We start from the raw sequence: 12,208 nt of genomic DNA, 5'->3' as shown, positions 1-12,208 counted from the left end.
AATGTAGAATAAAGTTGATTTATCAATACCTGAAAGATAATATCCAGAGTAGTGCAGAATTTCCACAACATCTATTCTCATTATAATAGACATATTATATATTTTCTTTAAGGAGAGGAGTGAATACAAACTTGTATCAGTTGCTATTCACCCTGAAATCTCAACTTTAAGCCCAGATGGGAACTCTCAGTCACTTTCAGCCTCTGTTTTCCTTTCTGATCCTCAAACTTTGCACTCACTTGTTAGCTAGTCTGGAATTCTTTCCCTCTAGAATTAGGTATTCCTGAACTTCTCTCCAATCACTACAGCCATCTTCAAGTTTTTGTGCAATCTTCACCTTCTCAGTGATGTCTTTCCTAGTTATTTGTTAAAATTGTAATCGTAATATTTTTTCCCACAGTTGCATTCTGAACTTGTTTCTGAGCTTTGTAGTATTTAATACCTTCCATGGTAGTTTATAATATATGTGTTTATTCATCATATTTAATCCTGCATCTGGAAAATCGAATGCAAGTTTTTTTCCTGTTCTGTTCATACATATATTACTAAATTTTGGATAGCACATGGTAGGTTTTAGGCATTTGAAATTACAGTAAATAAACAGCAGTTTGCTTTAGTGGACTGAAAATTTTATGTGTGCTATGAAACACAAAAACTATTTTACTAAGATTAAATAATGTATTTCTAATTATTTAAGTACCAGGTATGAGGTAGAATTCATTTTCCTGGGTTTCTGTCACATATCTCACTAATAGAAATAAATAGTGAAAATTAAAATATTAAATCTTGGCTCTAGTTAATCACCCTACATCCTTTTGAGACTTGTCTTTAGCTATAGTAAAGACATCAAGGAAACTTGTTAGGATAGTACTCATTTAGGTTATTCCACTTATTCAGTGTCATAAAATATAAGGACAGAAAACAAGGAACATTTAAGATTTATACACTTCCAAATCAAATGCTGATAAGCAAGTAAAATAATCTGTTTGTATTATGATCAGTTTCTTACATCGTATTCCACATTTTACTAGCCATGCCTCAGTATGCATAATATTCATATATAAATATCTTAGTTTTTTGTAATCAACAACTTAAATTTTATTTTGTGAAATAAATAAAATAAAATAAAAATTATACTCATTTAATTTCATCTAATATCCTGTATATTAGAGCAACTGGAATTCCAGAAAAGTGTAATAATTTATAGAATGTCTGTAACTAAATTTCCACATAAGGTAATTATATTTCTAACATTTTGAGATTCACATTGTGAAATGTGTTTTTAAATGATTTTTCTATTGTTTTGTCATCCAGACTATGACATTGCATCATGTTTTCCTATTGATTTTAGACTGTATTCAGTTGGAGGTCGTGATGGAAGTTCATGTTTGAGTTCAATGGAGTACTACGATCCTCACACAAATAAGTGGAACATGTGTGCTCCAATGTGTAAAAGGAGAGGCGGCGTTGGAGTGGCCACTTGTGATGGTTTCCTTTATGCAGTAGGCGGTCATGATGCTCCTGCTTCGAATCACTGTTCTAGGCTTCTGGATTATGTAGAAAGGTAAGGCTGCAGTCACTGTGGCAGTGCAGGAGACTGTCCGTGGCGTTGATTCCCAATTCAAATGATTGCAAGCACTATGTGATGTAAGAAAAACGCATGCATTTCCCAGGACTACTTTTTTTATCTCTCTTTGTGATTCTGGTTTTCTCTCTCTCACACATACATCCTACACACATGCACCCATAAACAGTTTTGGGATTTCTTTATTTTTTTCTTCCTTTCCCTCTCTACTTCCTTTCTTTCTTCCCTTCTGTCCTTCCTTCTTTTTGAATCATACAATATTTTTAACAAGTTGATTGAGTAAATTTAAATTTTATCTTTGATGTATTTGTAAACAACTGATTAAAACAAAGTTTAAAGTAATTCACTGAACATGAGTGTTTGTTCATTATTTTTAAAATATTGCATACTTTATTTATTGTTTTGTTTATTTTACTAACAGTTTTAACTCCAAAAGGTGAATTATTGATTTATTTGTTTTATGGAATATTGTTAAATGTAAAGGCCTATTTGAATTTATAGTAGACTTTAGTGTATATTTTCATACTTTCAGTATGTGGAGGAAACAGTTATTTCTTAGATTTTCCTAGAAAGGATCATGTATATGGAGGCTAGAGTAAGTTAATGCTGTGATTTCAGGATTAGTCCAAAAAGGCAGACCCTTACTGTTGCAGAATTTTAAAGCTTATGTATCACTTAGGACTGTTATACAGTGTGCAGTAAAGCTTTGAGAATCTTTAGTAAGAATTTTGGTGATACGTATGGACACAGCTGATCTATGGAGAAATGAAAATAGGGAATATTAAAGTTAATTGGAATAGCATAAGTACTTATACAGTAGCAAATATTTTCAGAGCTCTCAGCAGTTTAATATCATGATTCTTGTCTTCTTTATCCGTTCTACATGACCATGACGCTAACCCTCTGGTGCTCCATATATGCTACAATATTGAGCACTGTTGGACTCTATGTCAAAGGGAAAAATACTAGGAAGTAGGAAAATTTTCACTGGTTCCTAAAGATTCCACTGGCAAGAAATACAATTCTCTGCTCATACTGCAAAAATCAACCAACCATGTAGTCTGTGACATTTAGGCATAAGGTCAACTTAATTGGCATTGGACCCACCCCACTGGATTGCTGGAGCATCCTGGGTAGGACATGATGGCCTTACGTGGGGTATCATAGATGGTCTCTCGCCCCTTTCTCGCTGCAGCTGTTCCACAGCTCTGCTTTCCAACCACCATGAACTAACCTTCTACATTTTTCTACACCCTTCCTCCATGATGTTTCTTCCTTGGAACAACTCAGTCATGGACTGAATCCCTAAAAATGCACCTAACTCAGCCTCCTCTCCCTTAAATTGTGGGTTCTGGGTATTGTGTCCCAGTGATAGGAAAACTGACTAATACATAACCACAGAAAACATCATGATGGTTTCGTGACTGTTTCCAAAAGTGCAAATGAGAAAAGCACAAAAGGTTGTTTGCTGGTGAGTACCAGTGATGCATGATAATTTTTAAAATCACATCCTTTATACTAATGCTTATAAGTACTATAGTTAGTAAAAGAAATATTTTAGTAAAAGATACTTTTTGATAAACAGATTATATTCATATTTAAGCCACTGTCCAGGTACTATAGAGAAGAAATATTTACCAATATTCCTACTCTGTGAAATAGACTTTAGCTTTATGGTTATATAGACTTAGAGCAGGGCATTATCTCCCTGTAAATATTTCCCTTATCTCCCTTACTTACTTCTTTTATAATCTATAGTTTTATGGTGAGAACAGTGATTGGAGTCCAAATAATTACATGTATGCTATTATATTGCACAGATGTGCAATAATTTACTGTAGAAAATAGAAATAGTCTGACAGTTATTCAGTCATATTCTTTTCTGCTAAATCCTTTGGAAAATACAAAGGGAATATGATGAAGTTCCTATTTTTACCTTGAATATATTACATAAATGCAGCTAATGAAATGATATTTCATCCACATTTTCTTCTCTAACTTTACTGTATAATGTATTGAAATGTTGTTATGAGCAGAGGAGCAAATAATTCTATCTAGGAGTACATTTATGATGCAAATTTAGACTTAAATAAGCATAGCTATTTTAAGTTATAGGAGTGCAGTGGGTATCCATCCACAGCTTAAGTAATGCAGAAGCACAAAGTAATATTATGACTCTTTTCTTAATGTATACTACCTGTCAGATTAATAGCCTTCTTACACTTTCTACAACATTTTTATATTGACATTTTCACATGCAGAAAGTCAATAAGTAAATATACATACTCGCACTACTGCAGAACTATTTTGGATATAAAATGTGAGTCATACTTACCATTTAAAATAGGCAAACAGCTATGGCAGTGTCTTCGTGAGTTCTACCTAATATACTTTCCAGTAAGTTTAGTGTTTCTGTAAAAACAGTAAATGAATATATGAAAAAATGTTCAACATTAGTGGTCATTTGAGAGATAGAGGTGAAAACAACATGGAGATTCAACCTTACTCCAGAAATAATGGTGCTATCGAGTAGTCAACCAATGACAAATGCTGGCAGGGATGTGGGGAGAAAGCAACCCCTTGGTGGGAGTGCAGACTGGTGCAACCACTTTGGAAATCATTATGGAGATACCTCAAAGAAATAGGATTAGAGGTCCTGTTTGACCCAGCCATCCCTCTGCTGGGTATCTTTCTAAAAGAATAAAAAAAATCATACCGCAGTGATATATGTTCACCCATGTCTATATAGGTACAGTTTGTAATTGCTAAAACATGGAAAGAAGACAAATGACCTTCAACTGGAGACTGGATAAAGAAAATGTGGTTTTTCTATAAAATGTAGTGCTACTCTGCCATAAAGAATGAGAAACTAGAAACATTTATAGCTAAATGGGTGCACATTGAGGCTATACTCAAGTGAAATCAATAGGACACAGTAGAGTAAGTACTGAATAGTTTCTCTGGTGTGAAAAACTAAAAGTGTAAATAACATTGAAATAGAATAATTGATAATGAGAAATAGGAAGAAAAAAACCAAAGGGTAAGTGGGAAGGAGAGGGGAAAGGAAATAAGGGAAAAGAAAAAATGTGAAAAAAGGAAAAATGGAAAGAAAGTCTTTGTAAATAGGGAGGGGATAAGAGAGTGAAGGGAAGAAGGTGTACAGGGAAAAATCAAGACCCAAGACACATCATGTAAAGGTACAAGATCCCGATGATAAATGTAACTGTATTGTTTGCTGTAAATGTACCAATAAACTTAATGGGGGAAATTATTGATGATTATCTTACCTCAATGTGAATATATTAACTCTAATCTCTACATTTTCTATAGAACAATAATTTCTGGACTTTGAAACAGTGTTACATAGATGATTTTTTCATTTTTATAATATGTTATCTTTTTATAGACTAGATTTGCAAGGGAATAGATTTAATACAGGACACAATTTATAGGATTATTTTAAAATATTCACACAAAAAAGACAAATGCAGAGGCATGCAAGAGATCTGTCTTCATGCTAGAGACCCAAAGAATCCAGCTGCAGGCCTGGATCCTGGGCCAATGTCCTGCACAAGTCCAGCGGAAGGCCTGGAGCCCATGGCCAGTCTCACTGAAGTCCAAATCAAGGATCTGAACCAGAAAGGCGCAAAGATCCGTGGTGGAAGCTCGAAAGTCTGAGCAGGCAGGGTGAAGGATCTGTACCGGACAGCTGAGGGATCCACACTGGAGCCAGGAAGCAACATCAAAAGTGAAGGAGTTGACACTCTCCTGAAGGAAGACAGGAGCCAAAGCTCCTTTCAAGAAACATCACCAAAAACCAGCTTCTTTGGGAAAACCAGCAGCATTCAATTATTCCTCCCATTCAACTATATCATTTTGGCAGCAATCTTCATGAGGGTTTTCCACACCCAGAACCAGGCTTACTCAGTTTATCTGTGCATTCCAAGTTGTCATTAGTTAATCTACCATACTCCTCTCTCTCCACTTATATGTCTCCCGTCCTCTTCCTCTTCCTTCTTTTCTTCTTTTCCTTGTTTTTCTTCTCCATCTCAAGGTCTTGCTTCTGGAGCTAGCTGCATGAAGATAGTATAAAAAGCACCCATTTGTTACATTTTTTCTTTTATTGTGGATTCATATTTATTATTTCATTGCTAATAAATTATGCTTAAATTTCTGTTCAATGAGTATTCAAAAGGGAGGGATTCTTTAATAATCTAAATATTTAATGGTTTTATTTTATAAGTGATTCAATAATTGTTAACTGACATTACAGCTATCCGTATATTGAATCTGAATACACAGTTAGACATGTTTCTTAATGGATTATGAAGCAAGGAACAGTCATACGTGGAAATCCAGAGACAGAGTGACAGATTAACCTGCTGTCCTTGAGAATTCTGTTAAGAATTCTGGCACTATGGCTATTTATCTTTCTACTTTGAAGTAAAACTTCTATAGAAGAGTTCTGTGGACAGGTGAATGTGAAAAAAAAAAGGAATACATTATGCCCTAAATATATGGAAGGATATCTATCCTAATATCAAACTGCAAAATTCATTTCAATGTTCCGTCAGTATAATAAAATATGCATAATTAGAACTCACAGATTTTTCTGCCAAGTACCAGAGGAAATGATTATATAATCCAAGGTTTAGTGTGGAAGGAACAGACATTTCTTTGAAAAGGTGAGCCTTAACTTACATTCAGATCTCCTCAGTATCCTGCTTATTCTTCTGATTGACAATATTTTAAAGAAATTTTTAAAGCTCTACTACATAACTGCATCTGAAGGATATCAAGATCTGTTAATGTATTCCTTCGTTTCTCTCTGTTTTTCTCTCCTCTGCCTTGAAAAATGGATGTAATAACATATGACCTCATTCGAAACATACTTTTCTTCATTTATCTTTGTAGAAAAGATGACATCAATTGACATTTAAAATCTTGCATATAAAAATTGACAAGGAATATTGGAAAAGGGAGTGGAAATCTACTACTTGAACTTGTTTTGCAATCTTTTGTGTTCATTATGTTTTTAAAATAAGTATTGATGTGGATTAGGAAAAAACACATTGAAATAAGTATATATTAAAAATAAACATTAAACATATAAACGAGGGCCAGGAATTTAGTTTGGTGGCACTATGCCTGCCTCACAAGCACAAGGACCTGAGTTCAATCCCTGGTACCAAAGAAAACAAAAACAACAACAAAATAATCCCACATAAACAACATCGCATCTGGAAACACTAAGTATACTGTTTGTCATTTTGTTGTTGTTACTGTTGTTGTTGTTGTTGCTTTGTTGTTTTTGAGACAAGGTCTAGCTATATGTAGTTCAAGCCAGTCTTGCATTCTCTATGTAGGGCAGGCTGGCTTTGCGCAGTCTCTCAAGTGCTGGGATTACAGTCAAGCATCACCATGCTTGGTTTACACTTAGCATATTGAAGAGAACGTTTCTTTCTAAACTTTCCCAACTTGTTTCTTTCCTAGGGCTGAAATTCACTCGCACCTTGAAACCATATCTTCACACATGACCCTAGTTAACAGAACTCCTGCAGTTGAATTACAGTGGGGAACATGCCTTCCATATCCTGTGATATCTTATGATGAGTAATAAATTTGGAACAAAGCATGTTTGTAGGAAGGATAAATTAAAACTTAAGAAAGTTTATTTTGAATATTTTCAGGATGATCTTTAAATCATTTAAGTTTTTGTTTACTTAATTTAAAAGTAGAAAGTGATTTTGTAAATTACATAGAAAATTAGGAAAAAGTTCCTAAAAGAAAACATTTTCATGAGTTATATATCGCCCAAGTTTATGTATGTAAAATAGTGTCTTCCTTTATGGCTTTTGTGTATGATTTCAGATACGTTTCTAAGCAAATATTGACTTTTGAAAACTTTGTAATTTCTTTATCTATATCTTTTCATTTACATTCAGACTGTCAGAAGTATACTATATATTAAGTGTTTAAAAATATGTATTCATAAAGGTGGAGTATCTAAGTGATTGGGCCCCCCGGAATTAAATTCTACCAGAACTTATGGTATTTCTAAATATTGGTTAGGTCCAGTAAAACTAGGCTTTTTATTTTAAACTTTATACACAATGCATTTGCTTATCTTATTTTTATAAACATTTTCTCATTGTATTTTCATTAGTTGCACATATTATACACTTCTTTTAAGGCAAACATGTTTATTTCTGAGCTTCTTTTCTTTAGTCTTTATTATTACATTTTAAAATTGTAGAATCTTAGTGATTTAAAAATAGTTTTATTTTTCTATAGTGATTCTCTGTTTTGAGTGATTTCTTCTGGGTTGTTCTATTACACCTGATATTGATTCATGCTCCTGTTATCTGGGGTTAAAGTGTAAATATTCTAGATAATATTCTTCCAGCACTGACAAGACTAGCTGTCACCTGAGAATTCAGGTTAGATGTTCACTAGAGAACTTTAGTTCTGCTCTGCTGCACTGTTCGTGTGACTTAGATTTCCCCAATGGTGAGTAGAGTCCAAAATGAGGAGTTTCCAGAGGAGAGGATTCAAAGTAGACAAACATATACAACAGTGCTTCATTAAGCCTCTGCTTGCATTTCATTTGCATTGCAGAAGTGTCATTGGGTACTGCATCTTGAGACAGTCCCAGGAAAGGATTTAAGTCTGCTAGCCTGACTCCTGTCAGCAGCCTTTATGGAAGACATTCTGCAGGTGCTAAAGTGCAGCCCTATACCTTTTGTCAGGTGGCACTGTTATTTCGATACCAACAAACGCAAGGCCTTGCTAGCCATCATACTGAATAAATCATTTGCAAGGCAATTTTATTTGGGTGTGTGAAGGCAGACAAGCTGTACAGATCTATAGTAGTGCAAAGACCAGGCACAGTAAATAAGTTGTTAAAAAAATGAGCGAATTCCATATAGGTTTTTTTTATCTGATTGACTCCTAAGAGAAATTCAAAAAAGTTTTTAAAAAGATAATATGCTTCAAATGAAGATTTTACCTCTTTGACTTAGTTGTGTACATACAACTGTATTAAAAAATTGATGTAATTGTGCTGTAATAGTTAAATGTCTAGGTAATAATTTTAGACAGATATGGGATTTTTATCAAATCTTACAATGGTTTGAGCACAGGGTAAGCATAAACAGATTATAAAAGTCTGAAAATTTTCAGACTTTTTTTACCAAATAGTAATATTAATATTAATTTCAAATATTTGCATTTAAACAGCACAGGTCTAAGCAAGAAATAACAAGATAAATCAAAAAAATAAAGTTTTGAACCAATAGTAAGACTAGATATAACAAACACTGTGGAAAAATGCTTAGAGTAAAATTTATATAAATTCTTAGAATAAAATTTATAGTCCCAGTCATATAATTTAACCAACAGAGTGTTTGTTGAAAGCAAAGTGTTATTTTGAGTCTTATGAAGATGCAAAAGTTAGAATAAATGAAACCCAACAAAACTAAGAGTGAAATAACATTGATAAAATTAATTCATAAAATAGAAAACAAATAACAGAAAACATTAAAAATAAGTACAGCTTATTTCCTTTGAAAATATTTACCATAAAATACTTGGTAATTAACAAGAGTAAAAGGAAAAGGAAAAAGTATTTACATGAAGAGAAAATGTGGAAGATAATACTATATTTTATGCACATTATAATAATGGAATTTGTAACATTACTTGAATTTTTAGTTGAAATAAACATATGTATAGAATATTGCATCTTTAAAAACATACAAGAAGAAAAAGAGAAAAATATTAGCCAAGCTATCACATAGATGAACATATTTTTAAAAATTAGTAAATCAAACCTATAAAGAGAAATATTTCAACCAATGTGTGCTTATGTCCAAAGTACAGGTTAGCTGTAACATTAGAAATTAGTGGGAAGGGTGGGGGAAAGGAAGGAAGGGAAAAGAAAAAAATATGAGAAAGGAAAAAAATGGAATAAAGTCTTTGTAAATAGGGAAGGGTGGAGGGGTGAAGGGACAAAGTCTTTGTAAATAGGGCAGGGTACAGCGGGTGAAAGGAGGGAAGGGGTATTGGGAAAACAATAAGAACCAAGATAAATCATGTAAGGGTACAATATTTCAATGATGAATGTGACTGTATTGTATGCCTAAAAAGTACCAATATACTCTATGAAAGAAAAATAATACATATACATACATACAAATTTAGTGTAACTCAATGCAATGACAAATTTTAACCTGGATATGTACAAAAACATATTTCTGCCCTTAATCATAATAAAAATTACGAGACGTAGAAAAGAATCTGTTTTTGTCAACTTAACAATGAGCACTTCAAAAAGGCATAGTAAAATATTTAAATATTTAAGAATTTTATTAGAAATAGAAAACAGTGACTATTAAAACAATTATAATTCAACATTTTAGTACAGCAACTACATAGTAAATTATGACAATAAAGGAAATATAGTTGACATTCCTTAGAAGGGAATTTTTAAAGAATCAATGTTAAAGATTACATGACAAACATTTCAATGATCCAATGGAAATCAAATATTGGATTTAAGAAATAAATTTTCAAGAGTCATATATAACCAGTTAATATTCAAAATTGTATATTTATATGTGAAAGCAACAACCCAAAAGAAACTTGTAAAGAAAAAAGCTATGACTAAAAACGCCTGCTGAGAAATCTCGGACACATATGTACTTCATATAAACAAAATAAATCATCATTTTTTAGAAATGTTTTTTAACATCCCCTGTAAATGGAGGGAAGCTCCATGTTCATGCAGTAGATGAAAGATTACAAAAACATGAATTTCATCTAAATATATTCAATCCTACAGATTCAATGCAACCTTTATTATATGATCATGCTGTGCATAATGATTATAAATAATTATATGTATAAAATCTAACCCAAAATTTAAATAAATTGAAAAGGATCCCAATTCCCCGCCAACCATGAATCACCTATAAACAGAGCTGTATTATTTGAATATTTTAACTGAGACATCATGGTACCATCACAGCATAAGCAAGTACACAAATGGAACAGAAGAATGTCCAAAGAGAATCACATGGAATTTCAGTGATGGCAAGGAGAAACTAAAGCATACCCAGGAAAGCTCAACTACCATGACAAACATTTCTAGGTCATGGGAATCTTGCCTGAGTAATATGAATTTTGGCTCCTATGCTATTATATCACACCAGAAATAAATTCAAGATGATCTGAGTTGAAATGTGAAACATAAAATAATAAACATTTAGAATGCAAAACAGAAAATTATGTTGAAAATGCTGGGATGTGAAGATTTTTAAATCTGGACCTACAAAGAGTCATCAATAAGGAAAAGTATTGCTATTAAAATGTCTTCAGAGGATATCATTGTAAGGGTTAGATGTTAAGCCAAATATTAAGGACAAATATTAAAAATACTAAGACAAATATTAAGAATACATATAACCAATAAATGCATTTCTTGCAATAATGAATTGTACAAATTATTTTGCTAGAAACAGGAAAGCTAGGCAGAATACTGGAATAACACCTCTACTGAAGTTAAACCCCAAAATGCCTTAACTAATGAAAAAAAAATTTACATCAGTCATAAAAAATAAGTGCAAACTAAACACTATGTCATGACTACTTACACACTAAAGAAGCTAACACAAAAATAATACCATATATTGAAGAGAAGATAATAAATAAAACTCTCATTACACTAATGGTGAAAGTGTAAATCAACACAAATTCTTTATAACATCATGTGGCAGCATTTACCACATTTCAAAATATGCATTCTCTTTCACTCCAAAATGTCATGGCTAAATATTCATTTGAAATACACATATATAAAAGTACCTGAGCAAGGATGTTTGTAGGAACACTTTGATAGTTATCAATGCAGTGTTTAACAAATGACTTGGATTAAAATTATTTTCCATCCTTTTATAATATTGAATTATTTCTAAAACCAAGATGTTTTTATTTTGATAAGCTCCTGACAGCTGGTATGTACACATTTACCTTTCTGTACAGGACAAAATAAACATTTATTTCTAACCAGTACTTTTGTCACTCTTTGCTACTCAAAGCAAATAATTTATTCAAATTAATTCACTTGAAATTTCCAAACCATTATTTTAGATCAGTTTTTCACTTCTCAGTAATTATCTTTGTTCTTTTCTTTTCTTAGATGAAAGTACCTGGTTCTAAGTGACTTCTCTACAGCTTACTTTTAGTCTATATAAATATTTCTTTTAACATTTGGGGAAATAGACATTCAGAATTCTGTCTGTTACCAAACTATTGCTCTATATTTAAACAAATTTACTTTAAATATATGTAATCGTTTTTATTCTTAAAGCATGAAAATGCAATAAAGCTTGAAAAATTAAAGATTTTTCAACTGCAGTGGGAATTTTCAAAGAGAAAGTAACTTTTGCTGTCTCTCTAGCACACCCTTTCAGGAAGTTTTCATTTTACAGCCAATTTTAGCCCCTATATACTGGCACTTCTCTTGCCTGAGAGCTAAAAATTTTAATAGAGTCTCTCTGACACAGAGCTCACATTCTGATCAAACAGGCCAAGGTGAGACACAGTAAAGTAAGATAGCCTAAG

At 32.5% G+C, this 12,208-nt stretch overlaps 1 protein-coding gene across 2 annotated transcripts in view; it reads left to right on the top strand.

Moving 5' to 3' along the window:
- Window positions 1-12,208, top strand: part of Klhl1 (kelch like family member 1) — a 369,118-nt gene that overhangs the window by 346,862 nt on the left and 10,048 nt on the right. For both annotated transcript variants that reach the window (XM_033760918.1, XM_010610816.2), the window contains exon 9: window positions 1,352-1,564. In XM_033760918.1, coding sequence (XP_033616809.1) covers window positions 1,352-1,564 — 213 coding nt within the window. The remainder of the gene's footprint in view (window positions 1-1,351; window positions 1,565-12,208) is intronic.

The sequence above is a fragment of the Fukomys damarensis genome, unplaced genomic scaffold (genome assembly GCF_012274545.1).
Source record: "Fukomys damarensis isolate Sample0158 unplaced genomic scaffold, DMR_v1.0_HiC HiC_scaffold_6, whole genome shotgun sequence".
NCBI lineage: Eukaryota > Metazoa > Chordata > Mammalia > Rodentia > Bathyergidae > Fukomys > Fukomys damarensis.
Note: the sequence above shows the minus strand (reverse complement) of the source record. Positions and strands in the feature narration are given on the sequence as shown.